Below are 14,437 nucleotides of genomic sequence, written 5' to 3' on the forward strand. Positions count from 1 at the left end.
CCAGTGGGGACCTATGAATTTAGCAAGGTGGTGGGCTCATGGGAATTTAGGAAACCAAATATGCAGCCCCCTTTCCCCATCCAATCCTTTCTGGGCAGCTGGCAAAATGTATTTAAGTTAAAGGGCCAGACGCTCCACTGGTATAAATCAGCACAGCTCCAATTACACCAATTTACTAGAGCTGAGGATCGGGCCCAAAATGTGTTGCAATTAAAAGGAAACCAGCATTGCTTGATCTTGACAGTAGAGCGTCTGCAGCAGTGCTGATGATGTAGTCAAGGGGGAAACAGCTTTAATGATCAAAATAACCAGAGCGTTGCCTTGGGCTAACTTCCAACAGAGGCAGTGTACCCTCTTTGTGAATATTGGCCTACTTTGGAGCCAGAGAGTCTCCAGATGTTTATTTGCATGACAATAAGTGGGTAGGGGACCAAAAAATTGTGTGTATGTGTGTGTGTGCGTGGTGGGGTTTCATCCCAAATTGTTTTGTTTTTTATCAGCAGCAGATGATCTCTTGACAGATGTGGTCTTGCCAAGGGAACTTTCACTGCATTTATTTAAGATGAAGGAAATGTTTGTGCAGTGAGCTGGAAGGGTACAGAACATGCACAAAGAGTGAAGCCCAGAAAAAAGCTGCAGCTTGAACTCTTGTCGTGTAACATATTCCTGAAAGTCTTACTGAAGATGTGCAAAAAGAACAGGGATCTAGCCTAATCCAGCATTTCTTAATCTGTGGGCAGGACCCCAGAGTGGGTTGCGACCCCGTTTTAATCAGGTCGCCAGGGCTGGCGTTATACTTGCAGGGGCTAGGGGCCGAAGCCCAACACTAAGTCCCACCATCCAGGGCTAAAGCCTGAGGACTTCATCACTTAGTGGTGGGGGTCAGGTCACAGGACCCCCACCTGGGGTTGAAGCCCTTGGGCTTTGGCTCCCCTACCCAGAACGGTGGAGCTCATTCTTTGGCCCTCCCCACCTGGGACAACTGGGCTCAGGCAAGCTCAGACTTCAGTCCTCCCTCCTGGGGTCATGTAGTAATTCTTGTTGTCAGAAGGGGGTCGCGATGCAATGAAGTTTGAGAACCCCTGGCCTAATCTAATCTGATACACAAGCCCACGTATCTATAATATATCAAGTTGGAATCTCTTTTTTTTCGTAAACTCCACAATAGGATTTAAGTCTTCATTCCACTGGAATACTTTGCAAACACAAGCTTTTGGCATTTAATTGGACTGGGAAAGTACCAGTGTTCTGTTTATTATGGCCAGAGTGATTTCTGCATTCCAGTGTGTATCCAATTTCTTTTAAGATTATCTAACCAAAGGTGTCCTTTTCTTTCTTGCACTTCTAGGGTGATATGATAGGATTATGTTTTTTAAATGCACTTTACTCCCCCATGTTGAGTTGGTGGCCCCAGTTATCTTGCTCTTTATGATTATGCACAGGAACATCTATGGGTAGTTAGGTGTGAAGAAATCAAACATCTGCACACTACTGTCTCATCTGATACGGTCCATCTATCTGTAACTGACATGGTCCCCCAATGAGTTCTTTGACCAATATTTTCAAAAGTGACGAGTGATTTTGGGTCCCCAACTTGAGTCACTTTAATGAGTGCTGAGTTCCAGAGGGTGAATGCTCTGCACTTTCTGAAAATCAGGCTCCCTTAAGGTGTCTCTAGATGGGCATTCAGAATCATTAGTCACTTCAGAAAATCTCCCTGCTCTCCTCTCCCCCCCATTCCCCCATCCCCACTCGTCAGCAGAATAGCCTTCCTGGTCCGTATCTTGCAGTCCTTTCTGTTGAGCTAAACAGGAATTTTTCCCTGAACAAGAACTGCAGGATCTGAACCATTATTTGCATCTCTTCTTTAAGGGTAAAAAGACAGTTGGTTAAATGCAATGTATATTTATTGAATGTATCTGTACATAATTTGCACAGCCACTTTGTAAAGCAGGGTGACCACATGGGTAACATACTCGTGGACTTAAACCACTGATAATCAAACAATCCTCACTATGAAGTTTATTATATGTACAGATTTATATATAGGGTCACATTTCACTCTCATTTATGCTGATAAATGCAGAGAGTCTGTCTGTGTGTTCAAATGTCTCCAAAAAAATACGTGTAGTACAGAGATGGGCCTGAACCAACCCCTTGGATCCAAGCACCCCAAAACTTCCACCAAGTTTGGGGATGTTGGGGGGGCCTCAGACCCATCTCTAGTATAAAAGCATGCCAACAAAAAGCAGAACAAAGCAAGGATATAGTCACAGAAGACGCAACACTAAGGCCCTGACTCACCCAGCAAAGCATATGCATAAATTTAAGCTTGTGCTAAAAAGCTTTGCTGGATTGGATCCTAAAATACAATGGGCCTAATTCACCCCTAATGTAACCCCATTGTTCTTCAATGAAATGTACAGTTACCCACACATTTAAAGGTACAGGACTGTCTTTTCAGTGGGTTAAGTGTCTCCCTGTTGCCCTTTTTTCTTTCACTGTCTGGATTCTATCATAAAGGGACCTAACCAGACATGTTCCTCAGGAGTCTCCCAGCCTCAGTAGCCATAGAAACCAGCTATTTTTAGTTTGTTTTTCAAGATGCCAATAAATGACTTTTCTCTACTTTGGAAAGACAGAGGACCCGGTCAGCCTCATGTATTAATGCATGGTAAATTAGTGTCTTTTAAAAGCCATGCAAACTTCTTGTAAAGTACTGTATATTTAAGAAGAAAAATAAATGTGAAACTTGTTAATAGGAGAGTATATAAACATGCAGAGTAGATTATTCACTTACTATTATATTTCCTATCTAAGAAAAATATTTGTAATAATTTTTTAGAGCACACGCTTTAAAGTATAGATTTTATAGATGTCTGGAGATAAAGAGTATTTTTGGTACATGACATGTTTTGCTTTCTCCTTTCTCAAGCTGTTTGCTTAATCCCTGTCCCAGACATACATTGGCAGTGTTTGGAAATTAAATCAATGCCTGTGAGAATGCAATCGTATTAAAAATCCCCAAACAATGACTTTGTTTTCTAGGATTTCATTCATGTTTGAAGCTGGAGGCTTTTTAAACAGGACTGAGAAACAAATGTGTATGATTAATTATCACGCCGCATTTTAATGAGTGACAGTGGCTTAGCATTCTACAGCCAAATTCAATATGCAATATGAAATAAATGTAGCGGGATAGAGGATCTGTTTCATTGAGGTTTTCTTAAAACCAGTCACATCTGCAGAAATTATTTAGGTCCCCGACTTGCAATGCAATGTAACGGGGCAGACCTTTGCACACATGCAGAGCCCCAGTGACTTCAGTGGCACAATAATACTGGCACAAAAGTCCACCCACATACATCACATTGCAGGACTGAGGCCTTGGTGGTATTTTCCCACATACTTGGTATGACTTGATTAAAATTATGCATGTATACCTTGTACGGTATTTTTTGAATACCCTAACCTTATACACCCTTCATACAGATCACACAAGCCTTGTGGGGTGGAAAATTCTGGTAGGGCAATGGTGCTGTGCAAGCCACCCTTCATAGACTATCTGATCCTGCAAAGGGCTGAATGTCTTCTGCAAGGTGCTGCTTGCCTCTCAGCTCCCACTGACTTCAAGGGGAGCTGAAGGCACACTCTGTATCTTGCAGGAAGTATTGAGGATACTTTGCAGCATTGATGCCATAGAAACACAGGGCCAGATCCTCAGCTGGTGTAAATCAATGTAGCAGAGGATCCGGCTTACTCACTCCAACGTTGGTAGCTGGGCTAGGAAAACTGTCCTGGAATCAGATCAATAAAACTCTCACGTGTGATGATGACCAAGGTGATTTTCTTTATACACTTAATAGCTATCCTAGGGCTATATATACATGTAGCCCAGTGACTTCTGGTGTAACATATCTAGTTTACAAGAATGTATTATAAATTATAGATGCATATCATGTCTGTATCTTGCACTGAAATACCGGCCTATTGATCTGTCTCCCGCTGATTAATTTTCTTTACTGACTAGTTCCATTTTTGGAAGCGGCTAACTGGCTTTATTTCTGTTCTTTTGTATGTCTCTGAAATCTATGCACCTGGAGTAAGCACTTTCTTGTTCTAACTGTAAAAGCATGACTAGGAAAGCAGGTATGTTAATTGCTGTAATAAAGAGTCTTTATAATATCCCTTTGCAGTAGATGAATTACATTTTCCATGTTGTTGATACTTCTTTATTATTACTGAGATCAGTGAATCTACACCAACAGGCTATTGCAAACATTGCCAAGCAAAAGGAGTACAAACATGGCACTTACAGACGGTGGGAAAGAGAATACAAAGAGTAAGGCTGAAAGGAGAACATTTAAAGAGAGTGCAAATGGGGTCATTAAGATTACGGTCAAAATTGATCAATTGTTCCTTATTATCCTGACTCTCATGAAAACAAATAAGGTGTCACTCAATCAACTTAACGGCAGATAACATTAAATCTAGACAGGTTTCAGTGGTTGCCCTGTTAGTCTGTATAAGCAAAAAAAACGAGGTGTCCTTGTGGCACCTTAGAAACTAACAAATGTATTTGGGCATAAGCTTTCGTGGGCTAGAACCCACTTCAGGTTCTAGCCCACGAAAGCTTATGCCCAAATACATTTGTTAGTCTCTAAGGTGCCACAAGGACTCCTCATTAAATCTAGAGGTTGCACCCTTTGTTGTTTACATAGGCCAAAGAAACACCCCTTCACATGCTGTGTATTTGGTAGAGCGGTGCAAAACTGGGGGCATTTTGGAAATGGCTGTTTTGGATCCTGAGGGAACTGTACTGCCACAGCGGACAAGGGACCCCAGGGGACTTCTACAGAGGTTGTACTCTTGCAAGGATGCCTCCCGATCTGTGGGGTTTCTCCATGCATATTGGGGCATCTGAGGCTCAGAAAGGCCTGTCCCCTTCCCAAGCCCCCAGATACTTTGGAAACTCCCTGTGCCTGATTCTCCATTGTCTTGTACCTTCTTTAACCATTTATTTTGTGCAAAGTGGGTGTAAAACGCCAGCAGTGACATAAAGGTCCAAAGTGATCCAAAGCTCACTGAATTATGTTGGCCTTTGGATCAGCCCTTCTGTGAGTGGAGAATTCCAGTCAGGTAGCATTTTATAGCCATTTTGGATGTGTCAATGACTATTTTTTGTTCTGCGTTAGAACAGCGCCTAGCACAATGGAGGCATGGTCTATGACTGGGGCTTTTAGGCATTACTGCAACACAAATAAATAATAAATAGGGCTGTCGATTAATCACAGTTAACTCAAAAAATTAATCGCAATTAAAAAAATGTATCTCTATTAATTGCACTTGTAATCGCACTGTTAAACAATAGAATACCAATTGAAATTTATTAAATATTTTTGGACGTTTTTCTACATTTTCAAATATATTGATTTCAATTACAACACAGAATACAACGTATACAGTGCTCACTTTCTATTATTATTTTTTATTACAAATATTTGCACTGTAAAAATTACAAAGAAATCGTAGTTTTCAATTCACCTCATGCAAGTACTGAAGTACAATCTCTTTATTGTGAAAGTTGCAGGAGGCCGCACCTCAACCCTCCCCCAGCCCCAACCCAGCCCAGCCCAGACCTACTATAGCCGGGGAAGAGGCGCCTATCCTGCAGTCCCAGCCCCAGAGCTGCTGCCTCTCCCCCCCAGACAAGGTGCTGCTGCGGGGAGAGTGAGCTGGGGGGAGTCCTCTCTCCCCGCTGTAGCCCCGGGGCAGCCTGCACCCCAAACCCCTCATCCCCAGCCCCACCCCAGAGCCTGCATCTCCAGCCAGAGCACCTCATCCCCCCCCCCACACCCAACCCTCTGTGCCAGCCGTGAGCCCCCTCCCTCACCCTGAACCCCTCATCCCTGGCTCCACCCCAGAGCCCTCACCCCCAGCCAGAGCCCTCACCCCCACACCCCAACTCGCTGCCCCAGCCCTGAGTCCCCTCCCATACTCCCAACCCCTCAGCTCCACCCCCACCACATGAATTTTGTTATGTGCACCAATATGGAGGTGATGAGCTAAAAATAAGAAGAGCTAAAAATAAGAAGAGCTAAAAATAGAGTAGCAGGACTTGCAGCAAGACAAATAAGGATCCTGCCAAGTGTCACTCGTTTCAAAGAATAAAAATATCTAGATCCCAAAGCAGGTCAGTATCATCATCCCCATTTTACAGATGGGGAAACTGAGGCACAGAGCAAGTAAAGTGACTTGCCCAAGGTCCCTCAGCAGGCTAGTGGCAGAACCAGGACTAAAACACAAGTCTCCTGCGTGCCGGTCTGTTGCACCATCTAGTACTCCATGCTGCTTCTCTCTAAAGGCAGGGGTCTAGCAAAAACTAGCCACCTAGTAAAGTAGGTCTTTAAAGGCTGAGTAAATTGTACAGGAAACTTTGGTGATGTGAGAAGAACTTGGACATGGCCTACAAAAGGCGAATCTTGGTGCAGTCTCCACTGTACAATGCACTGGTGACCTGATTTGAATCCTATCCAAGTCAATGGAAAGATTCCCACTGAAACAGCCCTGACCAGGAGTGCTGGAACAATTTATACAGTGGGGGGTGCTGAGAGCCATTGAACCAAACTATAAACCCTGTATATAATGGAAACCACTTCAAGCCAGGGGGTACAGCAGCATCCCCCCGGCACTGCTAGTTCCAGCACCTATGGCCCTGACAACTGGAAAGGTAGATCATTCTGCGGACATATACAGAAGCAAACAGTCAATACAGGAAGCTACCACAGAGATGTTGAGAAATTGCCTTTGAAAAACAAGATTGAAATGAGAAAGACAATTGATTTGTTATGGATGGTGCTTGGATCTGGATTTGTCTGGGGCTTGGTGTTCAAGGCCCACGGGTTAGGCTAGGGTTCAACAGCACTGAAATATCATAACTGCTTGGGCAGGAGTGTGGCCCAAAATGGTGTAAACCTCAGAAGATCGGTGCGATTTCTGTCACCTTGCAACTTGCAAAAATAGGTCCTTTCTGTCTGGGATTCATTCCAGAACCACTCACACGTGGGTTTGGATCGGGGGACTCTCATCCAACCCACCCTGCAAATGCTGGGGCATCTGGGGTCCGTTCTTTCTTTTCTACCAGTGCCGCTGTAACCCAGAGCTCCTCCAGGAATGATGCAGCCATTCTGTTTAGTTTTAAATCAGCAGCAAGATGTGCCCAGCTTAAAAATAACTGTTTTGACAGTATTGATGTAAATATGTGAATGGCATGTTCTGCTTTTTTCCTTTTGCATTCTTCATTGCCTGATTTTGTGTGGGCTGAAGACAGGCTGAGAGACAGGGTGAGACAGTGCCACCTATAGGACATTCCTCAGTTCCAGTCTGGGTAGGTTTCAGACAGCTGTCAGGAGTCACTTTTGCAGTTTCTGGTCTTCTGCAGTTTCCACGATATGCTATGCATCCGATGAAGTGAGCTGTAGCTCACGAAAGCTCATGCTCAAATAAACTGGTTAGTCTCTAAGGTGCCACAAGTACTCCTTTTCTTTTTACGAATACAGACTAACACGGCTGTTACTCTGAAAGGAGTCACTTTGTTCTTGTACCACTCATTATATCAACCAGACCAGACAATGTAACACCTCCCACTCCCCACAGAAGCCAGCCTGATCAACAAACTACACGAGATGACAGGCTTAAGTTTAAAGTGGGGTTTGAATTTACTGAGAGGAAGATGAGGTTGGAGGGGGAATAATATTATTTGCAGGAATGTCAAACTGAGACAAGTGGAATGAGTGAGATAAGCATATAGTACAATCCTGCATTAGAAAGAAGAAAGAGATGGACATTATGAAAGGAGATATCAGATTAACTGATTAGTTAATAGTCCAACGTGTAAGAATAAATGTTAAATACTATAATGTATAAAGGGTTTAAAATGCTAAAGTACAATAGTGATTTAAATATTACATAATACTAAATGCAATAATAATAATAGTTAATATTAAACCCAGAGATTTCAGCTTGAGCTGAGAACTGATGTCTGAGAAAACTCAGTGCACCTAATACAGCTCCAACCCTGGCTGGGCATGTACGGGAATGGTATAGTCCTGTGGAGTAAGAGAGGCAGATCCCCTCCCGGGAGTTGTCGGTGGTATGACCCTATGAGATGTGCGAGTGGTAGCGCCCGCTGACACCCCCACCGCGGCACTGACACAGGGCGTTGGTACCGCCCACAGGGGCGTGGCCGGGCGGTGGTTGGCTGCGAGGCGGCCGGGCGGGCGGTTTGAAGGCGGCTGGGTGGGCCCCAGCCCGGCCGTGGGAGGATGACGTGGGGGCGCTATCGCTGTCTCCTTCGGCGTCCGGCGGGGAGACCGAGGTGAGGGCCGCCACGGGAGCGCGCAGCAGCCTCCGGGGGTGGCCGGGAGAGCGAGAGGCTCAGGTGTGAGGTTGGGACGCCCCTGGGGCAGAGTACGCATGCGCGGAGGGAGAGTGACGGGGAGACCTGAGACGCACAGCCTCTTCAAGCGCGGCTCCAGGCTGGGCTGATGGGACCTCGTGGCGCAACGGTAGCGCGTCTGACTCCAGATCAGAAGGCTGCGTGTTCGAATCACGTCGGGGTCAGCGTGCCCCCGGCTTGCAGGGGGATTTGTTTTACACCCATAACAAACTAGAGGTGGGGGTGGGGGCGTTTCCTCTGGTGTAGGGGGATAAGGGGAGGTGATCCCCAGCCATAAACCCAGGCAGTCTGAGACAGGGCACTGGGGGTCCCCCAGTAATGATCCCTGGGAAGGGTGGGGGGTAGCTGAAATAAAACACAAGTTGATGGTGCATGGGAGGGGTGCCCCTAAAAGTAAAATGGAGGTGGCCCCATTAAAATGGAGGAAGATAGGGTCTCTGGGAATCCCCTTTGCTAGGAATAGTGCATGGGGGTTCAATTGGAGGCAGTGGGGGAGCAGCATAGGGTTTCCCCCAAAGCAGAGGGAGATAATGGGAAGGATAAGGATTCCCCAAATTAAAACAAAGGGCAGTTGGGAGGTGTGGTTGCAGGGTAGAGCCCTGGGCAGGAGTCACCCCAAGGAGCATTTTTATATATATATAATTTCCACTCATAGGTCTTGTCTATACTGCAGTGGCCCAGCTGCAGACTTTCAGCGTAGATGCTACCTAGGCCTCTGGGAGGGATTCTCCCTCTGCACAGGTAATCCACCTCCCCAAGAGGCAGCAGCTAGGTCAAGGGAAGAATTCTTCCCTCACCCTAGCACTGTTTGTGTGGGAGGGAAGATAGGGTGGCTTAACTACCCTGCTTCACACCCCTGTGTGATGTAGTTAAGCCAATTTAATTTTCCAGTGTAGACCAGGCCACAGAAATGTAGGGCTGGAAGGCACCTCCTCAGGCAATCTGCTACTTCATCCTGCTGCAGCTGACCCCTCTCTTGTTAGCTATTGCACTCCTGCTTAGCCCCACAGGGAGGGCTGTATGTTCCTGCCCTTTGGATGCAGATGCTCAGCTGACTTGTGACTTCCCCTGAGGGAGGATGATAGAGTGAATTTTATGCCTTCCTCTTCCTTTTTAAAAACACTATGTATATGTACATGATACAGTCCTGGCATATATTCCTACAGCAGTCTTCTTTAGTCTCAGCAAAATCAACTTGAAAAGAGGGATCATTACAGATGTAAATCCTAAGCAAGTACTTATGATTATTGGTTAAACACTGTGCTTGTGCAGCATTTATGTTCTAATTCACAGTTGTGTTAAGATACAAACTACTTAAGCAAAGTAAATTGACATTACTGGGTTAAAATTACATGGGGGTGAGCCTCATTTGCCTATATAAATTACACCAAAGGTTAAATTGAAACAATCAAAGTTTAATTTTATTTTCTTTTTTTCCCTTTAACTGAATTATTGTACTAGTTAGTTTCACTCTGGTTATCATGCAGAAACTTATGGCTACAGTACTTAAGTTACAAATAATTAGAGGATGTAAACATCCTCACAAAGCTGTTTTACTAACACTTAAAAGTCAGGAGGAGATTGAGTGGGTATAATGCTTATTGTTTTTTTCAAAAACAAAACAATCAAAACCTCCACAAATCTAAATTTGGGGCCCGATTCCATTAACTACCAACAAACCTAGCCAACTGAAAAAAACAAACAAATCTGAGGTTGTTTTCAACTATTGCACCTGCCTCTGAGTTCCTCTGCCAATGCATACAGCTTCACAACTACACTTTTTGATTCTTAAAATTCTGTTTTCTCTGCTGTATGAAATACCCTTATAAATATAACCGAGGAAACTGACTATAATTGGGGAAACGGAGACCATCTCTACATACAGTGCTGCTGTCAGATGCATAAAGCAAACAAATCTCAGTGTTGAGAGGGATATTTTGCTCTCATCTTTCAGTTTATAGCATTTTTAGGTGTTTTTCGTAACCACAGCGGGGAAAAACACTTTCAGGCAGAGTAGGCTTTTTAAAGTTGATAGGAAGTCTAACTGCTTTTGACTATGTTTAAAATGTTATCCAGTCTTCTCAATGTACTGAGCATAGTCAAATGTGATCATGAGGTGGTGGGCAATTGCAGCTATCATTTGCTTCAGTGGGAGCTGTGAGAACTCAGCACCTGTCCAGAACAGTAACCTGATCCAAAGCTCATTGACATCTATTGGGGTCTCGTTCACTAACTTCAATATGTTTTGGATCAGTCTCCAGCTCCTTACAGTCCTTGACGCTGTACAAAGCCTAGAGGAAAACTTAGGCAACTAACTTTGAGAAAGGTAAACAAAACAAACCCACCAGTAACTGTTAGATCATTAGACTGTTTCTATGACATGACACAGTTTAGCAGAGCTTTTTGCAAAGTCATTCAGTCAGTAGTTGCCTGGAACAAACAATTGCTAACCCAATTTTTGGAACTAATTTTACCTAATAATGCCATTTTATTAATTTAGTCATGATGACATTGCAGTGTCATGGTAGCTTGGAAAGTGACATACGCACTTGGTTATGCAAATAGTTTTGGATTGGGAAGCAACAGAATGCCTTATAAAAGTGTTGTCGATTTTGCAATAGAAAAAGCTTTTGAGTGTTCTTGGATTCTAACCCTTTCAACCTTCATTTCAAGATGTTTTATTTTGTACACCTGCATTTCCTTTAACCTTGGTCTTTAGTGCTCTTCTATTCATTTAAATGTTCAGTCTCTTTTCCTTAGATGGCTTTTGTTATGACTAGATTGTTCACCAAATCTCGCTGCGAACAAAAGTTGTTTTTTGAGCTTATCTGTTTCCTCAATAATTTCTATTTATTTAGAAACATAATTTCTGACTAAAAAGAGCTGAAGTCGAATTTCCCGTTTAGTCCAGTGTACTGTCGTCCTTGATGCTCTTTAAATTAAGAGAAGTTGATGGACAAAACCAATAATTCCAAAAGCCTTGATTAAGAGTCCTGTGAATGAAAGAGGCTATATTAAAATCATTCATATGGCTACAAGATCTAGAATTAAGTCTAAACCTAGCCTTTGTGGGGCTGAATTGGTCATATAGCCTTGTCACATTGACTCTGATAACCAAACATACAGCCTTGATTTTGTGTTTTAGTTGTATGTTTGGGGGTGGGGTAGGCGGGGGAAGAGATGAAGTGTCATGGGGAAACTTGAGGCAGGTTAATAGCATCTCTTCAAATGAATGAACTAGTAAAGAGTTGTATGTTTATGCATAAAAATGAATGGAAAACAGAACTTTCAGTTTTCTGCTGCAATTTGTTGAGGTTTTTATGGAAATAGGCTTTAGCAGATGGCCATCTGAAATGCTGTTCGTTCAGTTTGGCTGACTCCTTTGTTAAAATAATGTATTTGTAGATTAAGTGAATGCGTACACTCACAAGTGCAACCTGAAAAGGGTCTTTAAATGGAATGTGGCTTCCATGGGAAGGGAACTGAACACAATTTAAGATAATTGTTAGTCATGTTTTAATTGTAAGTGCGAGATGTCACTGAAGGTCCCCAGCTCTTGTTTCCTTGTACAAATTATTTCTAGAATGCCACATGTTTCAAAGGGAATCCTATTTTCACATAGGCCTTTAGTGAAAGGTGCATAGTATAAATACAAAGCTAGATAAAGGATTGTAAATGTCTATCCCAGTGCTAGCTGAATAATTTTCTATAATGGGCAGAGGGGGGTGTTTCTTGCTTTAAACAGGGGCTGAAACATGCCAGGTACTTAGTAAATACTAATTTCTAGCTTTGTTATTCTAGGGGCCAAGGACAGATTGAGGCCTGTCTGTGGTAGGGAGTAAAGCATCTGAAGAAATATTGTTTAATATTAGCCACCTTCAGTGAGCTTGGTTAATGTAATGGCTGAGCGAATATCAGAACTTTAAAATGGCGCTCTCTGTAACTATTTCCTGCTCTAAATGTTTTTAAAAGAACTGGAACACAGAATCCTAATAACGTCATTCTTAAAACACCCATCAGCCAGTGACTTCTAGTTGCATCGTAGTGTGGAGAGCTTTATCTTGTCCTAAGCATTTTAAGCAATGTCGTCGTCCCCGTCCTCCCCCCCGCCAATTCTCTGGGAAGACTTCTACAGTGTAGTTAACTTCCTATAGAGGAGATCTTCATTAACATTCAGTCTCAGTCAGCTATACATATTTAGTTCTCTTAATCTTGCCTCATAAATAAATCACTCCAGACTCTTCATCATTTTTGTTGCTCTTCTGAATTACCTTTTGTCTTAGTAATTACTATACAGTATCCTTTAGTCAAGGACTGTAACTAATACCTTCTAGTATTGAGGTGTCCAGAAGTGAATGCAGTATTCTAGTCATGCTCTCAACTGAGTGATTATAGACGGAGTATCTCTCTCCTTTTCCACTGTGTGATGCCTCTACGACCCTCAAAACACTAGCATTTCTGCTGCTCTGTCCTTTGCTATAGCTCCTAGAACTTTGTAGACATTACAGATGGTCTTTTGAAGGATCCCTTCCATAAATATCTATCCTGGATTAGCTTTCCCCATATGTATTTACTTGCCTTCTGAACAGATGCATCTTGTATTTCTAACCTCATGAAGCTGTTACGTTATTTTCAGGCCTCACCGGCGTAATAGATTGGTTTTTCTTCTTCCCAGCAAAATTCCTCCTTGTAATGAACCTGTAGTGAAGTCACAATCTGGTTTGACACCAGTCTATTACCATGGAAATTAATGATGTCACAGATAAGTCACTAGAGCTTTATTCTGGGCATGAAGAGCAGGGGCATTTGGGCTTTGAGAAAGAGGAAGTCCTTTTTAACATCTGTAGCTGTTTTAATTACAGAGTCAGAATTTCATAAGATGATGTGAGGGGGTAAGTGAATTTGTCTGGAATATCAGAACAGTCTCCAAGACTGTTTCTAACCTGGCATACGAGGGATCTGGCATTCTTATCCGTAGAGCTGTCCCAGTGGAGAGTGACCAATTGTAATTTTGACCAGGGTAGATTCAGCCTTCGGAAATGACACCCTCATTTTAAATTGAAATGGGTCTTTTCAGGGATACCTTCTTTTTTTTTAAACACCTCTCCCCCCCCCCCCCCCCCAAAAAAAAAAAAAAAAAAAAAGGCTGATGAACTTTGAGGCACAAATACGTTTTGAAACAGTGACATGAAATATCTAGACTTGGTTCTTGTAAAATTATGTACTTTACCGTAAAAAATAAGTAAGTCGTTTAGAAAATTGCCCTTTTTCACTACAGAGAAATGAAGGCATGAGTTGACTTTGTATCCTGGGCTTCAGCCAAGAGATAAGAGACTTGTTAAGCTACACTAAAATATAGTGAGTTGACTGGCTCCCTGCATGAAAAAATGAGTGCAAGCTGCCTCAGATAACCCATTAGGGTCTTTGTTCTAGAATTTTCATTAGACACTTTTAGGTACAATTAATTTTATTTTTAAAACCTCTTCTAGATGGAAATGTGTTTGTTATTAAACAGATTTAGGGTGGGGCCAAGAGGTAGGTGCTCAGCTCCCACTGGAAGTCAGCAGTTGGATGCCTAGCTAGTTCATGCTGCTTTGAAAATCCCAGTCTGAATTACAGAATTCTAGAACTAGAAAGAAGGTCTGCTTTTAACGTTCCTGAGGCCTGATTTAAACACAAAGTTGCATCCGTTTAGCTAATGGTGTGACGATAAACTGGGGCAGCTTTGTGTGTAGTCACTATTATGTCAGTTTAAACCTGGTTTTATATCAGCTGAGCTTGGACCTTTAGCTAAGTGTCCACAGTGGGGTTTGTACTGGTTTAACCAAATCTGTTTTTAAACTGGTGCAACTCTTGTGTAGACAAGCTCTGGATAATCTGCTACAATAGAATATGTTCTTTTAATACGCTTTTTTTAAACAGAGTTTTTATCTTAATAGTAGAGGTGACAGGGTTTTGAATTAGCCAGTGTTACAGAAT

General features: G+C 42.9%; 1 protein-coding gene and 1 non-coding gene across 6 annotated transcripts in view; both read left to right on the top strand.

The window, feature by feature from the left end:
• LEMD1 (LEM domain containing 1) overlaps positions 1-14,437 on the top strand; it is an 85,033-nt gene that overhangs the window by 58,677 nt on the left and 11,919 nt on the right. The window contains exon 1 of one of the 5 annotated variants that reach the window (XM_043533739.1): positions 8,223-8,377. The exons of 1 other annotated variant lie outside the window; for it this stretch is intronic. Coding sequence is in view for 2 of the 4 variants with exons in the window: in XM_043533737.1 (XP_043389672.1) it covers positions 8,547-8,618 (72 nt within the window). In the remaining 2 variants the exon portion in view is untranslated. Of the gene's footprint in view, positions 1-8,222; positions 8,441-8,531; positions 8,619-14,437 lie in introns of those variants that run through there. 3 more of the 5 variants (XM_043533740.1, XM_043533737.1, XM_043533738.1) reach the window with 3 other exon arrangements.
• On the top strand, positions 8,551-8,622 carry TRNAW-CCA. The gene has a single exon. It is a non-coding gene; the product is annotated as a tRNA-Trp (tRNA).

This window comes from Chelonia mydas, chromosome 21 (assembly GCF_015237465.2).
Source record: "Chelonia mydas isolate rCheMyd1 chromosome 21, rCheMyd1.pri.v2, whole genome shotgun sequence".
NCBI classification, from domain to species: domain Eukaryota; kingdom Metazoa; phylum Chordata; order Testudines; family Cheloniidae; genus Chelonia; species Chelonia mydas.